The sequence below is a fragment of the Gavia stellata genome, chromosome 7 (assembly GCF_030936135.1).
Source record: "Gavia stellata isolate bGavSte3 chromosome 7, bGavSte3.hap2, whole genome shotgun sequence".
Taxonomy (NCBI): domain Eukaryota; kingdom Metazoa; phylum Chordata; class Aves; order Gaviiformes; family Gaviidae; genus Gavia; species Gavia stellata.
The window spans coordinates 44,798,146-44,824,212 of record NC_082600.1 but is presented as its reverse complement, the minus strand read 5'-3'; the positions used below and the strand labels follow the sequence as shown (position 1 = coordinate 44,824,212).

The 26,067-nt window shown below is 46.9% G+C and overlaps 2 protein-coding genes across 4 annotated transcripts in view; one reads left to right on the top strand and one right to left on the bottom strand.

Annotated features, from left to right (window-relative positions):
• Positions 1-279: 279 nt before the first annotated feature.
• On the top strand, positions 280-9,467 carry ARFGAP2 (ADP ribosylation factor GTPase activating protein 2). 2 transcript variants are annotated; one of them, XM_059819459.1, is made up of 17 exons: positions 280-351; positions 614-732; positions 1,688-1,760; positions 2,279-2,410; positions 2,503-2,583; positions 3,358-3,460; positions 4,117-4,173; positions 4,741-4,785; positions 5,895-5,947; positions 6,384-6,520; positions 7,051-7,182; positions 7,671-7,799; positions 7,880-8,008; positions 8,386-8,512; positions 8,631-8,721; positions 8,840-8,958; positions 9,384-9,467. In XM_059819459.1, the coding sequence occupies exons 1-17, from the start codon at positions 280-282 to the stop codon at positions 9,402-9,404; spliced, it is 1,620 nt and encodes a 539-aa protein (XP_059675442.1). In that variant the 3' UTR covers positions 9,405-9,467. The 2 variants fall into 2 exon arrangements, with proteins under 2 accessions (XP_059675442.1, XP_059675443.1); XM_059819460.1 differs by lacking the exon at positions 4,741-4,785.
• A 1,564-nt stretch (positions 9,468-11,031) lies between these two features.
• The window catches only part of CSTPP1 (centriolar satellite-associated tubulin polyglutamylase complex regulator 1), an 85,139-nt gene continuing 70,103 nt past the window's right edge, over positions 11,032-26,067 (bottom strand). Inside the window, exons 5-9 of one of the 2 annotated variants that reach the window (XM_059819676.1) lie at positions 20,712-20,797; positions 18,022-18,217; positions 16,332-16,441; positions 13,024-13,087; positions 11,032-12,526 (exon numbers count right to left, since the gene is read on the bottom strand). In XM_059819676.1, the coding sequence (XP_059675659.1) occupies positions 12,316-12,526; positions 13,024-13,087; positions 16,332-16,441; positions 18,022-18,217; positions 20,712-20,797 (667 nt within the window). In that variant the 3' untranslated portion in view covers positions 11,032-12,315. The remainder of the gene's footprint in view (positions 12,527-13,023; positions 13,088-16,331; positions 16,442-18,021; positions 18,218-20,711; positions 20,798-26,067) is intronic. The other variant, XM_059819677.1, reaches the window with a different exon arrangement.

Genomic DNA, 26,067 nt, shown 5'->3' with positions numbered 1-26,067 from the left:
CCCTAGGCGCCGGGGCCGCCCCTGAGCCGGGGAAGGTGGGGACTCCCGGCCCCCCTCTCGGCGAGCAGCCCCGCCGCGTCTGGTGGTTGGAGCGGTTAATGGCGGAGCGGCCCCGCTCCCCCGCTGTCATGGCGACGGGGCAGGAAGGGTCTGACCCCCGCGCCGACCTGTCCGCGGGCCGCTGTGGGCTCAGGCGGCACCCGTACCGCCGCCCGGCCCCTGCGCCGATTGGGCCCGGCCGGCACCCGTCGCCGCAGTGGTGTCTGGGAAGGAGAGATCATGGCGGCGGAGCCGAGCAAGACCGAGATCCAGACGCTCTTCAAGCGGCTCCGGGCAGCGCCGGCGAACAAGGTAGGGGGGCGACGCCGCGCGGCCTCCCGCCCTTCCGAGCCGGGTTGCTTCCCTGCGGCCGCGGCCTGGGCTCGGGCCAGGCCCCGGTGGGCTCTGGGCTGCGCTGCGGCAGCGGGGCGGCCGGGTAGGGGGCTCCTGGGGCGCCGGGGGTGCCCGGGGAGAGCGGCCGGGCCGCCGGGGACGGAGGTACCGGGTTGCGGCAGGGGCTGGAGGAGCGGCAGAGCCGCCGCCTCAGCCCGCCATCCTTCTGCCTTCGCTTTAGTCGTGCTTCGACTGCGGCGCCAAGAACCCGAGCTGGGCCAGCATCACCTACGGGGTCTTCCTGTGCATCGACTGCTCCGGCGTCCACAGGTCCCTGGGCGTGCACCTCAGCTTCATCAGGTGCGTGGGGCCCGGCAGCGTGCGCGGCGGGGAGTGGGGAGCTGCGGCCCGTGGGTTACCGCCGGGCGGGCCCGGGGCAGCCGTGCCTCGTTGGTGTGGGAACACGCAGGGACTCGATAGAGAAGCGTTATCCGGGGTGATGGCTTTGGGTTTTATATGGCTTGCTTGCTGGAGGCTTTAGGTCACTCAGCCCTTCCAAGATGGAGTTTCCAAAACACCCCAGCAGGACATCGACATGTTACTTTTGCAAGCCTTGCAGAAGTTCTGTCTGAACTCTGAGTTGTAGAAGCTGAGAAGAGAGTGGGGTGTGTGAATCTTGCCAGTGAAGCAGCAATAGGGAAGTCTTGTAATGCTGAGCAAGGCAAAAAGAGGAATGTTATTTGATCTTTTCTGTATCAACCTCGCAGGAAAGATGGTGTTGGATGTTCAGCCTATTGTTCTTATTTTCAGTACTTGTATAAGTTGGCATTTTAAGTAAAAGAACTGTGACCTTTACTTATTCAGAGATAAGTTGAGTAACTGGTATGAGACATACTCTGTCACCTAGCTTTACTTGGTTGTTTTCTCAGTTGCTTTGTCATGTGTTCTGGCCTAATCTGTGGGACGGGCTGAATATGAGTCGCTCATGTTGTGGTGAGATCACATGTAGAATAAAAGTTGTTGGCTGTGCCTTCCTTGCTCAAGCTGTGCACTCTTAACAAGCAATACAAGTGAGAGGCTCTCCAAATTTGGGCACTGTTATTTCGTGTGAAGCAGAAACTGTGGGTTTTTTTCCTCAGTTTAAAAAATCACATTAATTTCTTATGGGAGCAAAAAAGTTATCAAGATGTTCTTTCCGCCTTTGCCTCGTATACTCTGGGATAGTGGTGGGATAGCTGACCATTCTAGCACAGAGCTTGCTTTTGAATTTGGTATGCCTGCACATTATTAATAGAAATAATTGGTTCTCACACAGGTCCACAGAGTTGGATTCTAACTGGAACTGGTTCCAGCTGAGGTGTATGCAAGTGGGCAGCAATGCCAACGCGGTGAGGAGCCTCTGTAGGCATTTCGCTTGCTTTCCCTCTTGCTAATGCACATCCTCTGTTTCTTGTCCCTTTCCTTTGTGTGGCTTTCTCAGTACCAACCTCATCTGAAATGTGTAATGAGGGGAGGCGTTTGTTAGGTGTGCTTGGAAGTCAGACCATGACCTTTGAATGCGTTGTTTTTCTGATGTGCAGATGTGTCATTTCCTTACATCTCATTTAAATGAGAGGCATAGTCCTCTTAAATGAAAGGAGTTAGTAACACTGATCAGTTTGAAAACTCATGCTCAGCATTGTGACTCAGAAGCATCCTCCTGTGGAGGACAGGGATGGGTTTTTTTAGGCCTCTGGGGCCTGGAGTGAGGCTTCTTGGAGAAGATCAGTGAATGGCTGGTTCATGCTGTGTGCTCCGTATGTCATCCCCTGTCTCTGGGAAGCTTCCCTTTCGTGTTGAGTTTATCTCTAATGCTTGCTTGAGTATGATCTACCAGTCAGGAGACTGAATATTCTTCTCTTTTCAGACTGCTTTCTTCCGCCAGCACGGCTGTACTACCACAGATGCCAACGCCAAGTATAATAGTCGAGCTGCCCAGATGTACAGGGAAAAGATCCGGCAGCTGGCAAGTGCTGCCATGGCCAAGTACGGCACTGACGTAAGTCTGAGCAGCTCTGTACTGTTAGATGTGTAGTGCTGGATGATGAGTCTTGTAGGATACCTTCTTTGTCTTCCTTCTCCTGTCTTCAGCTGCTTATAGATGGACTGAGTGGAGCCCCGGGGCACTCCCCTGACAAAAGCGATGCTGATTTCTTCATGGAGCACACACAGGTGAGAAGAACTGTCTAAACCAGACAAATAGCCAACCATTCAGACAGGAGCAGTCCCACTTAGTTTGGAAGGACTCTAAATCGTATTCAGTAGTAACATGGAAGAACTACAATTCAGTCATCAGCCTGGGACATAGTCACAGATCTAAACAATCCCTCCTGAGGCCTTTAATATCTATGTCCTTTGTTTTTGAGACTGTCTTTATCTTCAAGGAATACTCAGAGCTACCAGCTACTCCCTGGAATACACTTAGTCTCTTTGTACAGTTAAAGCAAGAACTGGCTATTGCTTTGAACTTCTGGTTTAGTCAGCTTTTCAGCGCGTAGACCCTGGTAAAGTGGATTTGGGCAATTGACTTTCTCAAGTGAAGAGAGTAACGTGAGAATTGGCTGTATGGCAATAAAAACAGTGGAGGCCGAGATTATTTTTTTCCAGGGACACCCGTTCATACTTTCTCCCAGATTTAAGCTCATCTCCTTAACCTGGGAAGTCCTCACAGTAGCCAACTCTGATACTGCTGTCGAGTGATGCTGTCATTCCTCCTGGCCTTCTATTCAGCTTGGCTTTTTTTTTTTTTGTTTAATTTTTGTTCCTGCTAAGGGAATGTGGACTTGTCCATATGTTATCTTACCTTCAGTGAAGGCATAGTCTGGAGTTTGGAGCGTGTTTCCTTTTGGTCTAAAACTGAATACAGGTCACTAAACTTGAATTAAGTTCAGGATTGTTCGGTTCATTCATCTTCTGCAAATCACTGGAATGAGCATCTCCTTGCAGTCTTCCAGTACCTGGGATGTAGCAGATGCCAGCCAGAATCCTGCACAGTCTTCCCCAGAGGTGGAAAAAGCAGCAAAGTCATCAGAAGGCAGTGAAGTGTCGAGTGAGTTCCCTGCTGAATAATTTTTCCAAGAACCTGACTTCATTTCCAGGAGAATATACTTCAGTACCACCGTTGGAAGGGCTGAGCTTTTTCTCTGGTTCAGGCTTGAAAGGAGTGGAAGCTCCGTGCACTCTACGATGTTCAGTTAAATTAGTGGAGACTTCTAAAAACACTGCTCTGTTTGGGATCAGTTCTCTGCTTTTCCTGAAATGCAAACAAAACTGTTTTGGGGATTAGCTGCCCCATTTCCCTGCTTCCAGACATAATTATTTGTCTAAACACTGTTCTCTATCCCTTGAATTTGGTGGGTCTGGAAGTGACATATGAATATAGAGGGGGAAAAAACCCTGTTTCTAGGGTGAATGACAAGGAAACCAAGAATCTGGGAGCATAGCTGTAATTTGAAACAGCTTTGAGTATTCCCCTGCAGAGCGTTTGCTTTCTTTTAATGTGTTAAGAACACTGCAGAGGGAATAACTTGCTCTGTGGAGACGTAAAGTTGTTGTGCTTGGGAAATTGCACGTTTCAAACTAACTTCACTTGTTTGGAGGCTGGGGGGGGAAGGGCAGAGGAGGTAGAAGAGATATAGTGGAACTGAAAAGAAAGGGGTTGAAAATCAATCTGCTGAATGTTCTCTTCTGGTTTTGCGCCCACAGATTCCAGCCAAGGCCCATCTATTGACTTGTTGAGCACATCTCCTAAAGCTCCTCTAGGTAAGTAAAACTCTGCTATCTCTCAGATCAGTCTTGCTCTTATACCTATTGTTCAGTAGTAAGCTCAGTGGAGCTGGAACTGATGAGCCAATTTTCAGAACGTCCACAGGAGCTTATCCTCCTGTGGAGCCACTACTGAGGATCTCCCTGAACCCCAAAACCAAGCCACAGTTTACTGGAGGTTTTTTCCTCCTTTGGATGATTGAGTTCAAAGCTATTGCCTTCCCAAAAGCTTGTTTTCATTATTTTGAGCTTTGGACTGATCAAGGCCACATGGCTGTGGTGTTTGTTTGTTGTTTTTTTTTTTTTTTTTTTTTTTTTTTGGTGGTGGTGGTTTTTTTTCCCCTCAGAACCTTTGGAGGCAAATGAATTTTTAGCTTCCAGAGTAACAGGGATTTGTATCTGATTCTCCCCTGCCATTACTGCCCTGGCTGCACACAGAGCATCTAGCTGGAGCTTCTTTTCTTATTGAGACTGTGCTCCTAGCCCACAGTGGGTTCATCCTGGGTGGAAAGCCTGTGTCTTCAAGTGTCTATTCATTCCCTGTGTTTTACATCTCTTCCTCAGACATGTCCATGTATCTATCAACACAAGGGTCCGCTCCTGCCAGAGGTAACTGGCTAACAGCTGGCCTGCGCTGGCTGCTTGTGACAACTCTGCTTGCCCCTTCTGTGATTCTGCCTTCAACTCTAACTTTAGCTTCCTGTGCTTGGAGGGAGAGAATGAGCCAAAGCTTACATGTACTGTATTGGGATCTAAACCAGCTATTACTTCTCTGGAAAGGGATCTTACTGTCATTTCTGTTAAGTGTTTCCTGACAGTAATAACAAAAACCAACCCCAAATCAAATGTTAGCAACAGCGAGCTGAAAACAGTCTTGGATAGTTTGAATGTTTTCAACATCCCTATTTTAAAAACTTAGAGTAAAATTAGAGAAGATACAGGAAAGGCTGTCAAGAATGATCTAAAGTATGGGTTGACAAAAGCCATGTGGGTGTAGAGAGTAAGGAAACACTTCTGTGGAAGAAAAGCCCCACAAGGGTGATAGAAGATTTTGGAGCTACATGTTGGAAGCTGGGAAAATGTCCTGGGCAGTCCCTCTCTGTTTGGTTTGTTCTTAACACTTTTCCCCAGGCATCTGCTGCTTGGCTGGACCTTGGCTGGTTTTACAAGTGTGGCATGCTTCATGCCCTCAGAGTGACAGGTTCCTGGTGCAGGGGGTTGGGGAACCTGTTGCTTTTACAGCTCGCTGCACTTCAGGTCCATTTTGTCATTGGTCTGTTCATGTAAACATGACTTTAGGGTTCTTGCTTCTTTGTGCCTAAGGCATTGGTGAGGCACTGACCATATGGCTCTGAAGCTGTATTTTCTTGGATTTATGTATGGAATAAATCTAGTCTTCCTCTAGCTACCCTGATCCCTACTGGGTAGGGTCAACAACTGCATGACACTTGGAGGAGCTATTCAAAGGTCTTAATTCACTTACAAGTTTCTCCAGCAATGGATGTGCTTCCTTAGGCCACCAGCCTGCAATTGTGGAGCTTCTAAATGCTTCTTTCTTGGCTGGGTGAAGTCACCCAGGCTTCTGATGTGAAGCTGCATGGTGTGCCCTGGACTCTATAGCAGCTGGACTGTGGTGGATGTTTATGTGGGTTGCTGACTAATTTTGGCATCTTAAAATAATTCACTTCTGCTTATTTGCTGCTTCCCTCCTCTTGCAGAACTTAAATCTTCCCTCATTGGAAAGAAGAAGCCAGGAGCTGCCAAGAAAGGGGTATGTGTGAGCTCTTGTTTTATGGAGAGGAGGTAGAGCATGTCTCATATTACTGCTGTCCTTTCCCTGGCCCTTGCTTTCTGCCCTTAACGAAGTTGTGTACTGAGAGATCCGTTTGGGAAAGGGAGAGCTTTGATTATATCACTGCTTATTTTGAAAGATAGCTTGTATATTAACGGACAAAACCAATTAGGTTTTGGATCATTACTCGTTGTGAAGTGTATGTGGCTGATGTCTTAGCAGTGGGCACTGGTGGCTTAACTCTTGGGTGTTCTTCCATACTCTGTTGCAAGCTCTATTGGGTCTGTAGGTTGTGACTACCTCTGGAGACCGAAGGCTTGATCGGTGCAGCAAGGAGTAGGATTCTCGCTTTCTTCTATGATGAACAACCTAGGGTGAAGAAATCACGGAGGGGTTTTTTGTTTTGTTTTTCAAGCTGGGTGGAAAAAAAGGTCTTGGAGCCCAGAAAGTGAGCAGCCAGAGCTTCAGTGAGATTGAGCGGCAAGCCCAGGTGGCAGAGCAGCTGAGGGAACAGCAGGCAGTGGAGTCCAGGAAACAAGCTGAGGAGTCCATGTAAGTGCCCTGTTTGGGCTGAATACCTTGCTTACCTAAGGTAGAAGTAATATGAGGTTAATGCTGTTCACCCTAGGACCACCTAATGTGAGTACGGAACATGCTGCACGATAGGAAGAGCAGTAGCTATAAGTCATTATGGCCCTTACAGCAGGGCACAAGTTATACTGTCATATTTTATTCAAATTAGCATCCCTGGAAGAGTTTAAGGAGCAGATGTGGAAGTATTTTGTGTTTTCTGTTGACCTTTGGACAGGACTGAAAAAGGCAAAGGCTGAACTGGATGGGGCATTCTGTTGGGGGGGCAATGCTTACAGTAAGGAAATCATGGTTAGTCAAAAAAGAGTTGAATCCCAACGGAGGTGAGATGGGAAGACAAGCGGTAGCTTCTGTGTAAGGATTTTTGGTAGAGCTGTTGTGGAAATGGGTGTTTTGATGGGTTGTCAGGGTTACTCTCCCCCTCGCCCCTCCACAGCATGGGCTGGTGGGGAGGGTAGTGAGCTGGTACCCACCATAGCTCTTTCCTTTAGAGTCACCTCAATGCGACTGGCTTATCAGGAACTGCAGCTTGATCGAAAGAAGGAAGAGAAGAAACTTCAGAACCTTGAAGGGAAGAAGCGTGAACAAGCAGAGAGGCTGGGCATGGGCTTGGTGTCCAGAAGGTACTTGGCTGTGGATGGCATAGGACAGACAGGTGCCTTGGAAGCACCCTGCTCTGGAAGAGTTTTCTGAAGGCAATAGCTTGCTGCTCTCGTAACAGATAAGGAGCTGATTTGAAGTGCTCATATGCTGGATTATGTCTAAAAATGCTTCAGGCCCCAGAAGGAATGGGCACTCTGTTCAGAAGTTCTAGTTCTCATTTGAACTTTTCTAAAGATGCATGTGGCCTGTCAGCATCTAGCCCTAGAGCCCTGCTGCTTGACAGATGTCCCCCTGCAGAATACTTCCCTTAAGAAGGTAGCTCAAGACTTCTGAGGGAGTCAGGATAAGCCAGATAAGTGGTGAGGGGGGCTGGCATCCCATAACTTTCCCTTGAGACTTGCGGTACCTGCCCTGCTTGTGAAGGCCAGATTCAGTCTTGAGGCAGACTGGTTGTAGGGCCTGGATGCTGTCAGACCCATTGGCCCTGACTACCTGTTTGTTGTGCCAGTTCTGTTTCACATTCAGTGATGTCTGAGATGCAAGTAATTGAGCAGGAGACGCCGCTGGCTGCAAAATCTTCCCGCTCCCAGTTGGACTTGTTTGAAGATGCTGGAGGCTTCACATCTGGACCCCCCAAGTAAGCCTTAGCTTCAGCGTAGTCTTTGGCTTGTTCCTGAATGTAATGTCTGGCCTACATTACCTATTTTTGGTACCTAGGTACAAATATAATCCCTTCTCATTCGAAGATGCATTTGGCTCACGATGGGAAGCAGACTCTTCATGGGGTATGGACAAAGAGGAGGAACCTGAGGTGACCATTTCCAGTATTCGGCCAGTTTCAGAGAGGTAAAGTGCCTGCCACTGCTACTGTATCTTCCTTGTGTCCAGGACAAAGCGATAGGTCTAGGACCTGTGGGGAGAGATGCTGCTGTGTTATGACAGGAGCCTTGTGCTGCAGAAGATAACTTCCACGGACAAGCCCAAGAAAAAGGGCCTTCAGTGAAAGAGGCTTGGGCACTTCTTTGCCTGTCGTGTCCCTAAGTTTCATACAGCCTTTATGGTCATCAAGTGCTGGCTGTCCTGAGGTGGGGAGAGGAGAACCCCGATGGTAGCACTTGGGGATTTGTTGCTGTCCTTTGATCAGACGGGGTCTGAGAGAGAAGTCTGTTTCTTTACTGTGTTGGTAAGCTTAAACTGAGATGTCTCCTCTCTTGTTTCCTCAGACCCACCAGTAGGCGGGAGGCAGAGAACAGGACATCAGTTGTGGAATCCAATGAAGCTCGGCAGAAGTTCGCAGGGGCTAAAGCCATCTCTTCAGATATGTTCTTTGGGCGGGAGGCAGATGCTGAGGTAGATGCATTCTGCAGTGCTTAAGCTGGTACAGCTCTGGCTTCATCTCCTCCTGTTTGCTCGGTTCTTACTTTGTTCCCTTCCTTTATAATCTTTTTGGTTTTGTTTTCTGCTGCAGTATGAAGCCAGATCTCGACTGCAGCAGCTCTCGGGAAGCAGTGCCATCAGCTCTGCAGACCTGTTTGGAGAGGCTGAGAACGCACACTCAGGTTTGTTAGCACTCAGGGGGTTGAGGAAGGGGGCAGCTTTGGAGGACCTGGATTGGCACGGGTCAGGGTGCTCTTTGGAGCTGGAGGACTCAGGGCTAACTCTTGCTTGTTCTCGTAGGTGGTGTGTCAATTGGAAATGTCCTGCCTGCAGCTGACATTGCACAGTTCAAGCAAGGAGTGAAATCAGTTGCTGGCAAGATGGCTGTCCTAGCCAATGGGGTGATGAACTCCCTCCAGGTGAGGTTACACTATGGCACCTTCAGACAGGCTATTGTCATGCTCAGGGACTTTCACCATATCCCGGCTTCCGCTGGCATTATCATTGTCTTCTCAAATTATGTGGAAAGTCCCAGGTAGAGATGTCTTTTGTAGCTGATGACTACATTACAATAGCTGAGCAATTCCAGGTGGCCAGTAAACTCTACTTGGCTAACCTTACTCCTGCTGGACAGGAGACCTTGTTATGTCAGATATGTCTGAGATTTGTGGGAAAAGACGTAACTTAGAAAGTTAAGGCCATTTTACATCCTGCCTTTGCATGGTGTCCTGTCTAGGTAACCTCATGCAGCATTCCAATCCCAAACACCCCAAGACCTTGTTACCTGTCTCTGGCATTTGCATGAAGTGTTCTAGTGTGGTGTCTTTGTGTGTTTGCTCCCCAGGATCGTTATGGCTCATATTGATGACCCAGGGACTGCAACTCAGAGGGACACCAGCAAGAGGCACTGAAGTCACCTTTGCCTGGAGTAAACTCTGCAGGATTGTCTTAGTTGTCTGGGGTGGGTGGGGAGGGGAGAAGGTAAGCAGAGGTGGTCAGGACATGGCTGTGCCCAGGATGCTTTCCAACTATCTCTGGATTCCACTCTATTAAAATTCAATGTGCCCTCATACCCACTGCTATCTACTAGCCAGTGGAGACAGGCCTTCTTACAGGGTTAACCTCGCTGCTGTAAAAGATATGACAGGAACTCCTGGGCTGTGCTCATTAGTGCTCCTGTCCTTGGCCCATACCTTAGCTCACCAAGTGATGGAGAAAAGGAGAATGCTATTTTTCTGAACATCATGTTACCTGATTCCTACAGACATGACTGCTTTTTTTGTTCTGCTCAGTGCTCCCAATCCATGGTGATGTGGAGTCTTCCATATCTGCAGGGTCTGACTTTACCATGGGATAATCCTTTTTACTGTCTTGTAAACCAGCATATATTGATGCAGGAGGAAAAAAATCAAAGCAAAGACTATTTTTTTAGCTTCTAATTACATCATGAGCAAAAAAGGCCCAGGTAAAGAAGTACTGTAATGATATTTACTGGATCCCTGGTTATTTTGTTGCCCAGCTTTGGACTGAGGTCAAAGTCCTGAACCTCTGACTTCACTAGGAGGTGAACTTCTGAAGTGCAGCAGTGAGTGAGTGAGGACTGTCATTTTAGTCCTGTTTAACTTTGCTCTCTGCCCCTGACTCTTTAACAGGAGCATGTTTTTCTCTTCCTTGGGCTACAGTGCTGAGGACTGGGTAGTAGGAAAAAGGGTGCAGAAGGGGGCTAGTTACACACTAACTATTAGCAAAAAGAGAGGCTGAGGCTGTTCTGAAGTTTCCGTCAGCAGCCCTCTCTCTCGGGGGTTGTTAACAGGCTTGCACAGGCCTCACCTCTCCTGTCCAGCTCGAGGGGCTATGGTGCCTGCAGCACGAGAGGGGAAGGGTTACTCTGCGCTGCGGTGGGGCAGAAGGAGGCGGGGGGGTAAGGTTCGGGCCTTCCCGTGGCCTTTGTCCCCGGTGCCCTGGCGCGGTTGCACCGCAACAGACCCCGCGGCGAAGCCGGCGCTCTGAGGGGCGGCAGCGCTCCCGCCCACCGCGGGAGGCGGGAAGGCAGGGCCACCGCGCTTGCGCGTTGGGTCTGGGCGCGGCGGGGGGGGGGGGGCCACCTGCGCTTGCGCGGCCGCAAGCGGTGCCCAGGCGGGAGGGGTGAGCGGGCGGGGCGGGGCTGCCCCCGCGCGGAGGCGGCCCGGGGCTGTCCCGGCGCCCCGGGGGTGGTGGTGTCGCCTTCCCCAGCGGGGTCCGCGGGTACCGCCGTCGCCCTGCGGTGCTCCTGTCCGCCCGGTACCGCTCCCCCAGGGCCCTGCCCCCGGCAGCGCCCTGAGGAGGGGCCGGGGCAGCCCAGAAGAGCCCAGACGCAGCAGTGGCCTTACAGAGCGTGCTTTATTGCCGGGCTGTCACAGTCACTCACTGATGGGTGGGAGAGAAAGCGCAGTTAGCGAGCACGTTAATAAATAAAATAACTTACAATAAATAAATAACCCCTCCCTCTACCTCTACCGGTGGGGCTGTGGCACAGACACACGGGATTAGGCTTAAAATAGCTCCAGCATGTGTTGAATCCCACTCACCTTAGGGCCCCTATAAGCTTTGGGTTACCAGCTCCTGGCAGCCCTCGCTGCAGCATTTTATGAACAGGAGGAGCAAGGAGGCTCCCAAAGAATGAAGAGAAACTGAAGTTCTCCAGGAAATAATTAGTCCATGCAAACTGAGGCACAGGAGCTGGGCTAGATGAAGCGTGCAGGGCTGTGGAGGCCAAACTGCTGAGTTAGTTACCATTAACACAATAAGACATTACTTCTCTTTCTTTGTAGTTGTAACAGCTACGTACGATGCTACAACAATGCTAATATTTAAAAAAAAAAAATACCTGGGACTCATTTGATAACTGCTTCCTTCTCCCCTAGTGCTTCTGCCCACTCAACCCCAGCAGATGCTCTGTATGTTTGCAAGCCACAGCACCTGTGGTCAAGGAATTTAAAGACTTTTTCTCTCTTTCCTCCAACCACTCTGAAGCTTGCTTTTCCAAATTACCTTAATATACTGTTGGAGGCAGTGGGAGGCCTCACAGAAGGGAACTCCAAACAGCAGAGGGGCCAGACAGCACTGTGCAGTACTTTTTTACTTATTTACTTACTGCAGTCTAGCTTATTTGCTATATTTGCTTTGGCAAGTCTTGGACACAGGGAGGAGGAAGCAGAGACAGGTGGCATGGCAATACCTAAGCCCTTCTTTTCTAGGAACTTCAGGAATTTCTCTACCTTTGATCATATGCAGGTGCAACTTCACTGGGACTAGTTACAATGGAACACTAGTGCAGAGCTGCCGTTGGCGATTTAACCACTCTATTGTCTAGGCCAAGTCTGAACACAGTTACACAACAAAACACTGGCAAGTGGCCTGCACTAGCATTCCCACTGCTCCAGCACCTGCTGAACCCTGAGGAAGAGCCCCGGTGAGAGAATATCCGGCTATTTCCAAGTGGATGCAGAGCTATCATCTGCTGGTTTGTCTTGCCAGCAGAGGGTAGCACAACTCTGCAGCTGGAGATAGCGTCTGGAGAGGAGCTATTCCTGCGCAAATTTGCAGCGAGGAAAAAGGCAGAGCTTTTCCTGGGAAGAGAGGGGTGGACCTGGCAATGGGGACTGGCACAGCCACACACACACACTGGTGATGTGGACAGAACCCACCGTCAGAGCAGATGCTCTGGGAGGAGCTGCTGTTCCTCCAGTGGGTTCTGGAGAATCCCAAGATGGGAACGGTGCCCACCCTCACAACCTTCAATTTTCAGAGGAGTCTGTCTCTTCGTTGGAGCCTTCACTCTCTGCATCCATTTTTCGCCGATGGTGTAGAGGTTTCCAGGGAGAGTTAATCCTGGGTGAGTTACGGACAGGCAAATTAGCTGTGTCCCCGCTGGAGCTGGTGGGACCAGAGACGGAAAGCCCTGAAACCTGAGCTACCCTGAAAGAGAAAAGACAAATGTCAGGCAGCCTAACTTGTCATCTCCAACCTGTACCATAGCAGTTTTGGAGTGAACCTGGCAGGAGGACTCACAACTATCACAGGGATGGAAAGATGCTCATGGCACAGAGGGGGAACACCCTGCACCAGTACCTACCAGACTCGCTGTGAATCTTTCTTCCTCTTTAAACAGATCTTTCTTCTGGGCTGAGCCTGTGTCCTCCAGCACTCCTAGTTTTCACCATCCAAACAAAATTTCCCTGTTCATTAGAGACTACTGCTTCCTCTAGATCCCTCTTTGAGGCACACTTTTCCCCTCTGTTTCTGAAGTCTTTTCTAAGGATTTTTGTTAGCTGCACCAAGGCACCCCAAAGAAAGAGGCGCTCTCTGCTCAGGCTGCTCTGTTAGCTCCTCTATTGTTTTATAGCAGAGCAAAGGAATAGGGACAGTACTTTTTAGTAAAGTCTTCCTCAGCACGCTACCTTCAATCTGTTGCTTTACCTCCTACTTTAGGCAACTTTACTTACAATTTCTCAAGTTCCTGATCCATGGCAGGGTCCAGAAACAAGTCTCCTTTATCTGGCAAAGCCCCTGGAAAAAAACAACAACAAAGGGAAGTATCAGAGCAGAGTTAGGCTATTCATTCTTAAAGAAAAGCGCTCAAGCCATAGCAGCATCCAAAATCTGTCCTGCAAGACAGAGAAGACTCTTCCTTATACCTGTTAGAGAAATGGACACTGAATGTTGAGGATCATGGACAGATAAAGAATGATGATCCATATTGTGTCCGTCACACAGGTTGTAGCTGAGCTCAGACTAAATGTGAGGCACTCTCAGTAGTCTCACCTTTCAGAGAACTTGAAGAGCCCTAAGGATTGGCAGTTTCCATTCACTACACGGAACTACCGAGTACCGTCAGAGAGATGACACTGTCAACTTGAGGCCTCTGCTAATTGCCCTATATAGTCACCAGTCCCAGATCCTATCAGCGCAATAGATAAGTTGTTGCCTGTGCCACAGCCTGAAGCATGCGCTATACCACCCAGGCAGATGTAGACTTCTGTGTCACCTGCCTTTCTTGTGGTACACTGAGCTTGGGGATCAAAACACTCCACAGATACAAGACTATTGCTTTCCTTGCAATTCAGGAAGCTCAGGCCTGACTCTGGTGCACATTAAATCTACATGAGTAAGTGTGGATGGACTCTGCTCCAGTGTTGCTTGCTGTCTGGGTGACAGCGTGAAAGGCTGGGCCAGTAATCGCGTACCCTCTCTGAGCATAGGGTCAGCATCCTCCTTTTCACGTTTGAAAGCCTATTCAGGATGAAGGACATGGTGTAGTTCAGGACTGGAAGAGCTGGTTGATCATGCTTGCCATTCTCTGAAAGGACACTGGCACCTCAGGAAGATCCCAGAAAGGAAGATGGAGCTTTTAGGAAACCCCTTCTTTCCAATTCTGTAACAAACTCCACCTTGTACAGGGATCATGGGTGGGTGTGATCAGCCAGCACAGAGATGACAGGAATTGCCTACCACAACCTGCCACTGCACACCAGGGAAAAAAACCATTTGGTAATCTGTACCAACAGTCCAGTGAGAAACACTCTTGTTTTTCAGGAGACTTGGGTGCTACACTCAGTACCTTTGGGAAGGGGTTTTATATTGCCCTGCGGGGACACAAATCTGTTTTCTGGCCCTGTGGCACCTTGGTCTTGAAGGAGGGGCTGGAGAGCTGCCTGCCTCACACAGGCAAGCTGGCAACAGTCCTCAAAAACGTAGCAATGAGTGCCTAAAAATTAGAACCAGATTAGACCAGAACCGACTCCCCCACTTCTTCCAGTTCTGCAAATGAACAGGAAAGCCTGGCACCACAACACAAGAGTGTCAGGAGGTCCAGTGAAGCACCCCAGCCTGCTCCCTTTCATGGGCTCAATTAAAGGAATAAGCAGCTAAAGCTCAACTCAGTTTTGCATTTGCAGAATGCACAGTGAGGTCTCTAGGGCACAAGAATTACTTGGAAGAGTCAGTAAATAACACTTAAAGGATTCATGAATTGACATTGACACTGGAGTTAGGCTGCGGATTCCAGTCTGCCTGACAAACTCATCAGCGCTGCCCCAGCCTCAACGAGTTGCTCTAATCCCTACCCGTCCCTCAAGGGGCAGGTACTGGCTTTGTGAGACCAGAGAGAAGGCAGGCATCCTGACTGAAAGCTCCTTTGCCTGAAACTGCCCTTGCTGAAGGGCTTTGGGGAGCTTGTGATCCCCTACAGACCAAAGACTATTGAAATCACCCTTTGGGAGAGATTAAAAGACACCAGGAAAAGAATCCTCCTTTCCTTGCCAAGATGCTAGCACCTGTCAGACTTGTGGCTGCCGCCCCTCCTCTGCGAGAGGCCTCCGCAGGAGGCTGGCAGAGGGCCAGGGGACAGGCCCACATGAATGGAAACGAAAACCCACACACTTTGTAGATGGCACAATGGAAGCTGTGGGCAGGATTTCTTTTTTCTTTCTGCTCATCTGTTTTCTTTGCACTTGACTAGAAGTGGATTTCGTAGGGCAAAGGAAAAAAAGATTTTGCTTGGTGCAATCCAGGCGTCACCTTCCCCAGTGAATACACTGCTTCCTAAGCCTGTTTGCAGAGGGGTTTGCAGGGCTGTATTCATGCATCTTTGATATATAATCTCCATGTTGCTGGGTAAGCAGCCCTGCCCCACAGGAGCATTAGCAGCTTAAATGGTTTGCTGTAAGAAGGGGCTCAGCCAGGGAGGGGACACTTTTACTCTACCATGACACACACCTGTGCAAAAGAACAAGCCCTCAGGCAAGGTACACCTTTTCAAGGAGGTTTGTCTTTGTAATACAGGGACTGGCAAATACTCAAGCCTAGAAGAAGAGAGAGAGGATACCTACCCAAAGACAGAGAAAGCTTACACTTACTGGCCAGATGATTTGCTGAGTGGAGACAAGTGAAGATGAGTGTTTGGGCCCCCAAGCATTTAAACATACCTCCTGGATAGAGCCTTGTCAAACACAAAAAGGCATTTCTGTTCCCCTTTGCAAGAGGAGGAAGAGCACAAGCAAGGCCTATGGGGGCATTATGGAATTGTGAGTCTGAATGATGTATGGATTACATACTATCCTTTGCCAATGCAACACTTTGCTTCCTTGCTCTGGAACAATACAACATGGAAACGAGCAGTGCGATGCTGCTTGGTAATCCCTCTGGTTCCCACAGCAGTCTGGTACAGAATTTTGTAGTATTTATGATACCACCAGATTTTCAGCAGGCCATAGATTAATATACTAGCGAGATCACACTGGGAAGATGGGGAAGAGCTGAGAAAGACTGGGCTTTGAGTCTTTGAGCCAAGGAGGCAGCAGAGGTTTTCCCATTAGGTGTGCCTCCTTTTGTTGTTGATGAGAGCAGTCACTTATAATCTGTGGGAGAATGAAGGGCTAAAACATAGGATGGGACTTCAGTACTGTCAACAGCCGTCAGTCACCTTACTTGTCTCCTGACCACCTCTGCTCAACCTTTATAGCCAAACATGTTAAAATGACAGTTCTGCTAAAAAGATCAGCTATTGAAGAGGTAAAACATTGCTATCATAGGGCAGCATTTCATATCTCATTTTATCCTTGAAGAAGCTCCACAGCTTCAATCAGACAGTAAGGCAAAATGTTGTGTTTTTAAAGTTCAATCCATCAACAAAAAGATGAAAAACTTTCCCTCACTCTCTTCCTGACAGTGTAAAATCTGGGCATATTTACAGAGGAAATTCCACAGAAATGCAACTGAAAATTTAGAGCTGTACCATCCACAGGAGTCTTACCTAGGGCTCTGTTGATCCCCTGATCCTTTGCAAGTGCCATAAGGAATCCATAGAAGGTCAGTCTCTGTGCACTACTCAACATTTCCTTCACAAGAGCAGAGGGTGGACAGCTAGGAAAAGAGAGACAAAGGGCCCATCTTGTGTTTTAAATTATCATGTGGGTTTTATTCCAAGACCCAGCTCAAACTGGAGAAATAAACCCTTTTACCTGTTTTAACACTTTTAAACTCAGTTTAAAACAAATAGCCACCAGCTTGCTTATTTAGTATTGCATCTGCTCCTCATTTGCTAAGCAAGATGTTTGAGCTGGGGTACATCCCTAGGAGCAGTCTTACCCGTCTGCATTCCAAGGACAGGAAGAAAAACCTAGATTCACTCAGAAGCAGACACATCCCAACTCTTAGCATATTCTTTCAAAAATCAACTGGGAAATCCTTTCTTTTAGAAGACAATAAACTTTCATGAGGGTTGTTATGTTGTTATCACCCTTTTATCAGTAATAGTCACCCAAGGGGCAGGAAAACCTCTCCAATAATAGCCTAAATAAATCAGAAAACAATATTTAGGTGGGGACTAAATTGACATGTCCCCTTCTTCTACATTCACCTTAATCCCTGGCCCTGACTTCTAAGCAGTATCATCACAGTGATTCTTGCTCTTGCCTAATATTCCTTAAAGGATTTCATGCAAAATAAAACTGCCTCATAAAGAGGAAGTGTTGAACAGTCCGTGGTGTAGTGGCACCCCCGGGAGATGTGGGTGTGGGCTGGTGATCCCTCAGGCAAAGGTGGTTACCAAAGCCTGGCTGAGCTTTGAGCTACTGGATGAAAGGCTGGGAATGGCTCCCCTCACAGTGCTGTGCAGAGCCTGACCGACCAGATGGGCTCACAGTATCCTTCCCATCTGAAGCTCTCAGGACATACAGGGAATGTAAAGTTTTTGTTATTTAAAGAACAAAACAGCCTGGTATCTCCATGCTTCACATAGTACTGGACAGCAGTTCAGCAGTAATTTTGTTGATCACAAATTTGGATTCAGGCACCTAAAGCAGCAATCAGGTGGAACTTGTGTCCTGAGTATTTTTGTTGATCTAGTCCATGACCTTCTAACAAGCCATGTGCTTGCTACCTGCAAGAAACTATGAAGAAAGTGTCTGTCAAAGCTATATGATAAGGTCTGGTATTGCTCCATCCCCTGGTGAACTAAGGCTAGTCTTGTGCCTGGGATCTGTAACTGGAGACCAGCTCCATCACAGGCTCAGGTACAGACTAGCAGTGTGATCTTGTCTAGGTACTAAGGCTTCAAACTCCATCCACCCCAGTGTGCCTTTCCTATGCTTCAACACCCAAGAACACAACTGCATTTGTTTATCTCCTCTAGTTAACTCACGATGGTAGATGGACATCTCCTTGATGAAAGTGTCAATGCAGAAGTGAGAAGGAAAGCAGAGACACAAATCAATCCATGACTTCAAGAATCAGCACAAACCCCATGTTTCTTATGTCCATGAAATTGTTTCTCTCCTTTGGTTAAAGCGGTTTGATTATGATCCCTCCCTTCATACTTCTCCAATAAGATCTATTTGGGAGTTACAGCTTGTTCAAAGTCCTGTATTTCTTCACAGTTCCAACCTTACAAAGGGTCTCCAAAAACACAGACTTAAAATCTGTATTTTGAACTCCATTCGTACCTGTATTTTGATCTGTCACACAAGGACTCTAGGCACTGGTAGAAGAGAGACGCCTCTACCCCATCAAGTGGGCTGCAGTCATTTGGGAGTTGGCGCTGCCGATGTTGCCCAGAGGATGATGTTGGCACAATCACAGTATTTGGATTCTTACCAGCCAGTAGATCTTGATAAATGGCAGCCACACTTTCCAGGAACTCTGAAAAAACAGAAAGCGACTCAAAACTCAGAGCTATAACCAGCAAACCATCCTCCTGACCTACCAGACCTTGGATTAAACTGTCATTCCCTGCTCTGTGTTGTACATAGCACCAACAGGAAATAAGCACACCACCACAGCCACCCTGCATATTCAGATCAGATATGATGCAAGTAGAAACAGCCATTTCCATATAACTTGCTGGCTTCTTCCTGTCAGAATGATTATGAGAGGCCACTCACTCTGTTGAATGAGATTCTTCTCAAGGGAACAGAGGCTAGCTAGCACATGGATAAAACAGCAGAGCGTGAAAGCTAACATCAAACACAAAACTACCTTGCAAAGTCTAAAAAGTTCTCTTGCCACTAAAAACTCATCCAAGTTGGGAACAAACTATATGGAACTGCAACAGGAGCAAAGCGAGCAAGTTAGTCAGGGCTCCAGGCTGTATCCCAGCTTGTCTCTGTGCTGCTCCAAAGTAAATATAACACGGGATCTAGAGGAAGGGCCAGGACAGGTCAGGGCTAGAGTTGGCAGAAAGCCTCTCCCCAGGCTCCTCATACTACCCACTGTTTACTGCAAAAGTCTAATTTTAAACAAGTTTGTTTATGGATGTGGTCAGCAGTTTACAAATCTAGATTCCATTTGGAGTGGTTTGCATGTGTGTGGGTTGGTGGGAGAGCGTATGACAGGCTGCGTGTGTGCATTGTGCCTGGGTGAACAGGACAGGGATGGGATGTTTGAGTGTGTGTACACAAGGGCGGGCTTGCAAGGACTCCAGTGGCATTTAAGTCCCGAGTGAATGGAAGTGTAATGCTGTGCGTGAGGTGTGAGGCGTGTGGAGAGGAAAGGCAAGATGTCAGCAGGCCCTGAGGCTGTGCGGAGGTTCTGCAGCTCAGCGGAAATATTTGTTATATCAGAAAAAAACTTTCTGTCCCTGGCTAAAGGCATTACAAGCCTGGTTCTGCCCAACCCAAAATCACCCTTTTTCTTTGATGAATTGTCATGGATAATGTTGCGATAGGCACAGGGGAGTTACAGGGGAAGTACATACAGAGAAGTACTGAGAAAAAGAGATTTTTATATTAGGGATAGCAGCTGACTCTTAACTGCTAGAAAGATGGGAACTGTCAGGTTGGATCAGATCAGCAGGCCACCCAAGTCTGACCACAGACTGTGCTCCACCACAGCTTCTAGCCACTGTCTCCCAGTATCCAAACCTGGCCCCTTCTGCCAGGTCGAGGCCAATTGTGAGCTACGTCCATCAGAGGGAGCTATTTAAGTGTGAGTGGGCAGAAACCCACGAGCTTATGTTGCCTTCAGAAAGTGCTCTGTGCTGGGAGATGAGTAAGTGGTACCCCAGCAGTCCCCAGTGCTTGGGAGCATATCTAACTTTGATAAAGGAAATGCTTCCCTTTTTTTGCCCACTTAAGCAGTTCCCTGAATGAGATTCCCTTTCCTCAACCACATTTTAGGCTAGGACAAACAAGCCAATGTATTTTAAAGCAGTTTCCCTGTACAGAACAAACACCTGAATGCTCATCCAAGTTTCTCCCCCTTGTCTCCTGAACTTTAGTTTAAAAATACCTGGGGATTTTTACAGATGTGTATGTGTGGGTGAACATATGTAAACACACACACACACACACACACACAAACTAATAATTATTTGACTTGCACTTCTCCTGTCAAGAATTTTAAAAGTACCTCAATTGAGTTAAAACTCAAACTGGGGGAGAGGGGTAGAATATGATAATTGACAAACAATATAAAGAAGGTAGATGGGGATTAACTGTTCACTTTCTCTTCCAACTAGGGTCTCTCAAATGAAACAAGAGAGGTGGTTCTTCATGGGACGGGTGGCAGACCTGCGCAACTCCTTGCCAAAAGGTGTTGTGGACGTTACAAGTTTATGTGATTTCAAGGGGAGGCTGGAGAAGTTCTTGGGAGAGGACTCCACTGAGGGTTCCTAAATCCATGGAAACTATACCTAGTTCAGAAACTCTTTGAGCTGAAACCAGGTCATAGTTGGGCGAGTATAAAGGGAAGAATTGTATCCATTTGTCCAGTTCCTTTTTCTTTCAAGGCACCAGTTGATGGGCTTTTCTTACCCTGTCTCCAGCAGGGACCAATACTTTAGAGGCAGAAATGCTATATTAAGGAAAGTAAAAAAAAGTGTTCCTAGTAAAAGTTAATTGTTAGGTGATAACATAGTCTAGATAGAGCTGGAAAATTATGTCTCAAGGCTAAGACAAACACATGCATAAGCCATAACAGTTACAGATATCTTGTTATTCATAAAAATTTGGAACCTCCTTATGAAGCCTCCTAACCTCTTGGCATCAGTGATGCCTTTTGTCAGTAGATTCCATTATCTACATATTTTCTGTGAAAAAACATAGCCTTAGAAGTTTAAAAAAAGTGCAGGGATTGGGAAGCTGTAAAGCTGTAATGCTATACTAGTGGGTGAAGTCAGCAGCTTCCCAACATTTACCTGAGTAGTAGAACTGGATCTGGAAAGCAAAGAGGAAATCAGAAAAAGACATCAGGCAATCCATAGCATCATCCATCAGCACAATCCTAGGATAAGATGAGAGAAACAGTTTAGCATCTGCAAAAGAACTAAAATCTGTAACCAGGAACCCCAGATCTAGAGAAAATGCACTAGGGAGCTACATGCAACTGAGGATTGCTAGTGGCTTGGCCCAGTATAAGAGAGGAATAGGAATACCCACTGCCACATGGATGTGGACACCCTAATATAAAATGAAGGCAGCTTAAGAACCTGCAGTGAGAAGATCCTGAATGTCAATGCTATCACACACTTCAGCTACAGCATGAACAGAGCAATGTGACATGGATGTGAAGCATTCAAAGCCTGGTGGACACGATGGAATGAACACTGGCATAAAAACTGCAAGGCTGGTTCACATGGTATATAAAGAGTAACTGTGCTACAGGCAAGACAGCTACACGAGTATTAAACTGCTGTAAGCAGAACGAGACTTATGCTATTCCTCTGTATACCAGAGTTCATCAAACTGGGATATTTTCAGATTCATACGGATAACAACAGTTATTAATTCCCAATCTATACTCAAACAAACACCACCTGACTACAGAGGAAATAACATTGCACCAACAATCAGCTTTCTAATTACAAACTGTGAACATCCTATCCTCCCTTCCTGATGAATAAATCAGTCTCTCTTCATATCTATCAGGTCTATCATTTGACTATCAGGTCAAATCTCATGGAAACTGAAGACTTCTTGGGCCAGGGACAACGTTTTCTTTCTCTCTGCGAAGCCCCAGGTGCATGTAGGGAGCTACATGCATCTCTATTTTGAAGCATACTTCATGAATATGGAAAGTATCAGCCACAGGCCATAAAGATGAAGTATAAGTGATAGCAAAGTCCAACTCCTCCTTTCAGAAAAAAAACCTCTGGATTTCAGAAGTAAGTTAGGGCAAAAATGTTCATAAAAATGAAAACAAAACAATGCTCTGGTCACTGCCACTACATAAGGATTAAAAGGTCAGCCTCTGAAGTGGGGAGAATCAAACTTGGGCTGATCAATGACAGTTCAGACTGGAAAACAGAAGGAAACACTCTACTTTGATGGGGAAAAACCAGAGTATTCGGATGATGCTAAAGAAAGGTAGTTGGCACTTCTTTTCAACTGTGTACAGGTCTACTGCCCCTGTACAGTCAGTATGTGGCGTATCATGTTATATGAGAAGGACTACCAGTTCATTATAGCCAAAGTATGGGTCATCTAGTAGAACCCTTTTGAACACAGGGCCAAATGCAATCCACAGACCAACTCATGCAGCATCAATGGTCTAAACACATTGCTGAGGAAACACTGTTCTGTCTCATGTAAAAGACTCCAGGGAGCTGTGTGGGAGGCTGACCTAGAAGAGTTATAGGATCTTGCAAGACTTCCCTGCCACTCAGACCAGTTCTGTTCACTGTGGCAAAAATCAAACATGCAGAGCAGCTTGAATTAATTATCTCAAAGAAGAAAGACTGGGGCTAAGAGGGTCCCCAGGAGAAAAGCCAGTATTTAAAACAAAACCCTTTGAAGATGTCGAAGTGCTTCTGATTTATTTATTATGTTCCAGAAGCCTCCTCCTCCTTCTGTCTAAAGAAGCAGTAGCTTCAGTTCTTAATTCTCACTAATAAGCATGTTACTGAGATTGTCAGTGGCCACATCAAGGAAATGGCTTTGAAGCTGGCAGGCAGAGCATCTTCATCTCTCAGGCAATACTGCACAGCCACTGGCATTTCCAACCACTGTTTAAGCCCTGGAAATGTGATGGGCCACATCGCTGATGAGCTGCACTCCCTCCTTTGAAATGATGGTCTGTCTCCCAGATACCCTCAAAGCACAAGCTGCAAAGCTTTTGTCAGTGCATTTCTCCATCCTGGAGATGCAGGAGAACGTCAGTGGAGAGGTTTTTTTAAGTATTCATTATGCAGAAAGACAATATTACATCACCTTCAGGACAACCAACTCATTTCACTTGTTAAATCTAAAGCTATGGTCAATGGCTGTGCTCTGCAGCACCAAGCCCCAGTCTTTTTCTTAGAGGAGAGAGCATGAGGAAGTAGGCAGAGGGCTGAGAATTTACTGGACGTTTCTTGCTGTTAAAGACAGCAAGGAGCCTGTAAGGAAGACTGTACGGCATATATGTGCCAGAGGAGCGTCTAAATAGAAGCAGGTGCACTCTGGTGCTGGGTTACTGACTCCACTTGGCCCAGGAGTCTGCACTCCGGAAATGTTGAGAAATCTTTAAATCCAATACAGTCATTTATGAGGAGATTGACTGCAGCTGGCTATTTCCCCACGTAGCCAGCTGACAGACCAGTCAGGGAAGTTGGGAGAGCATCATATGCAACATATCGGCACCTCTTCCCTGAAATATCTGGCAAGGAGAGAACCCTAGCCAGGGACCGTAACCCAGACAGCAGGACCAAAACTGAGGACGAAATCTGAAAGTCTGAACTGCAACTCAAAAGAGTTCATCAGGTAGCTGATATTTCAAGGGATTCCTTATTCATTCTTTCTTGTCCAAATTAGACTTTAAGCCCTCAAGGGCACAGACTTATTTATGAAGTCAGTAGTCAGCACTCAATGAATAATGAAAATCAAGGAGAAACTTTGGAAAGGACTGAAAAAAGATGCCTACACTTGAGGGACTCTGGTAAAGGGTGTAGTGGTCTTTCAGGGTTCAAGTGGGTTTGGCTGGCAGGAAAGCCTTGCTACTGTGCCAATGGGGAAACTTTATGATCTACTGATTGTGGTTAAAATCTCAGAAACCCAGACTAGACAGGATGTCCCCAGGACAAACTCTAGACCAGGCAAGTTAAAAGGACTTTTACTGTTCTTTGCTACCATTAAAGGCTAACTGACACAATCTGTCTTAAGGCCAGGCTGGCTCAAATGAGTCTTTAGGGACTTGGTCTGTTTACTGATACATGCAGGCAAAAATAAGCAGAACATGCAAAAAGGGCAAGATCTGCACTGTCAGGCAATCTTTTAACAAGAGGGGTACAGACTTGCAAGCCCCACTTCGATTAGCGCTGATCAGTGCAGCACGAGCTCCCACACCACATAAAACAGCATAGGAGCTGTGAACTACTCAGCTCCGGCTACAGAAATGCAGGCAGCCGAGTTCCTTGTGTTGGTGTTACAAGAGAAAAGTCAGTGCTCAGGTACAGATCTTGAAATCATGGCATCAAACCAGAAAAATCCCTTCATTTTCTGTCCTTCTGCAATTTCAAGATTCAGAAAGCCAAAAGGTGTCTCTGAAGATCAAAGGTATCTCTGTAAATTAAAATCTTCAATCTGCTAATGGCTATAGCCCTTTGAAGAAAAAAACACCCAAGAAATCTCACAGACACAGACAGCCTGGTTCTTTTTTGGGTATGACTTCTGCATTTGTGCGGCACCAGGAACAGAAAAATGGAGCGCTCTGGTGTAATGCTAATAAAACCTATATTGTTGTAGCCCCTGTTCTTCTGCTGTGACATTTCCTGATCTTATTCCCAGTGTTTGTTATCAGTGCATAGCAACAGCTTCTGGACGAATGAAGTGCACCATGCTGTGAGATCATCTCAGTCATGCAGCACTGAGACTACAGCTACGACTGCTCTCTTCCCAGGAGCGCCAATAATTACACAGGTCCTGGCTGCATTGGTGAATGCTGTGGCTACTCCCGCCACTACTTTATTTAATTCATTTCCCAAGCAAATTAGCAACAAAACTGTTGGGGGTGTGCAGACTGAAGGCGGAACAATGTTGGTAGGTTTGTATGTGACATTCACGCTTTGCAAGGACTCAATCGACAGGTGCCAGAAGACAGCCTGCAGAGTTCACCTTTCTAACTGGCAGAGACCACGGAGGACAATGGGAAGCGTAGACCAGAAAAAAAGACGATAGAGCGAGCAACAGTTGGAAGGAAAGAGAAAGATGGTTTAGAAATACGACAAGTTTTATTAAAATTGTTCAACTAGATTAGCTTGTAACAGAATAATAGCAATGTGTAAGTAAATCTCTAGCCAGCCAAAAGTAGGAGTGAGGTCATCCCCACCTGAGCCTGTGTGCCTCTGACAGAGATCTCATTTCTCTCCAACACCTGCTCCCAAAGCCTGCTTGTCTGTCTCTACGGCACACGCACAACAGTGCAGCAGGCCCCTGAATGGGGCCTCTAGTTTACAACAGCCTTGTGGATTAAATTCCTTGACACAAACATCATAACATGTGTAGATATGCTGAAGTCTCCTTTCATGCACCATCACAAATTCCGGCTCGGCTCAGCTGGAACCCTATGAAATACACACCAGCGCATGGGACTGGTGCTTTTGTACCTCCATGAAAGGAAGCAGCAGATATAGCCCTGCTACAGGGTTAGCATTCTTTCTTAGTCTGGCATTGGAGGCCAAGCAACTGTACTCTGTGGAGCCCCAAAGGCCCACTGATGAGCTAGAGGGAAAAAGTGGTGCTCAACTTTTAGTTTTAATTGAACCAACACAGCTTTAACTGCAGTTCAATTCAGAGAGCAGCCCATAGGAGCCAGGGAAGAATCCAGGGAATCAGCCAAGTGGAAGTACTAGCAGATGGATAACGCTTCTCTTTTTCACTCTCCTTTCTTAATACAATTTTCATGGGACTTTGATGCTGAAGAAAGATGACAGAATGACAAATAGAAAATGAGGACCTTTTCATGATTTAGGTCATGAACAACTTAAGCAGCAGCTAATATCCTGATCATGTGCCTGGATCCTGTTTCCAAATGTCGTATCTAGGTCCATGAAAAAAGTTACATTTCCATGCCCCCTCTGCTGAAATGGCTAGGAATGAGAGCATTTATTCAGTAACCTTGCCGTGATTGTGTGTGTGTGTGTGCGCGCGTATGTGCACTCCTACTGAGATCTGAACTGACCCCCCACCGCAACAGATGCATATACCTTATTACATTTTTGCTATCAGATAGTTAATAATCAACTACCTAGGCTAGACTAGAATTAGAAAGCACCATCAGTAAAAAATGCCGTATCACATTATCAGTGCCCTGAGCCATCTATCTGCTTTAGGCCTTGTCTAGATTAAAAAAAAATTTCAAACAGATTAGCTACCATGTTCTTAGCTAACGTACTTTAAAACACTGGCAATCCTTCAGAGGTTAGTACCTTTTCAACATGATCAACCGTAGGAAGCTGGGGCAGGAGGGAACACATTTTAAAAATGGTAAACATTATTTTAAATAGAGTTTAAAATCATGTCAGTTAAAAACACATTGGCTAACATTCTTTTGTATGCAACTCATCTTCTGAGCTTAGA

What these genes read in the sequence shown, in the direction of transcription:
- ARFGAP2 (XM_059819459.1), top strand. Translation starts at nt 280, where the DNA reads ATGGCGGCGGAGCCGAGCAAGACCGAGATCCAGACGCTCTTCAAGCGG. An exon ending in TCTTCATGGAGCACACACAG is followed by an intron (nt 2,584 to 3,357) that starts GTGAGAAGAACT and finishes ATCTCCTTGCAG; the next exon opens with TCTTCCAGTACCTGGGATGT. An exon ending in CAGGAGCTGCCAAGAAAGGG is followed by an intron (nt 5,948 to 6,383) that starts GTATGTGTGAGC and finishes TTGTTTTTCAAG; the next exon opens with CTGGGTGGAAAAAAAGGTCT.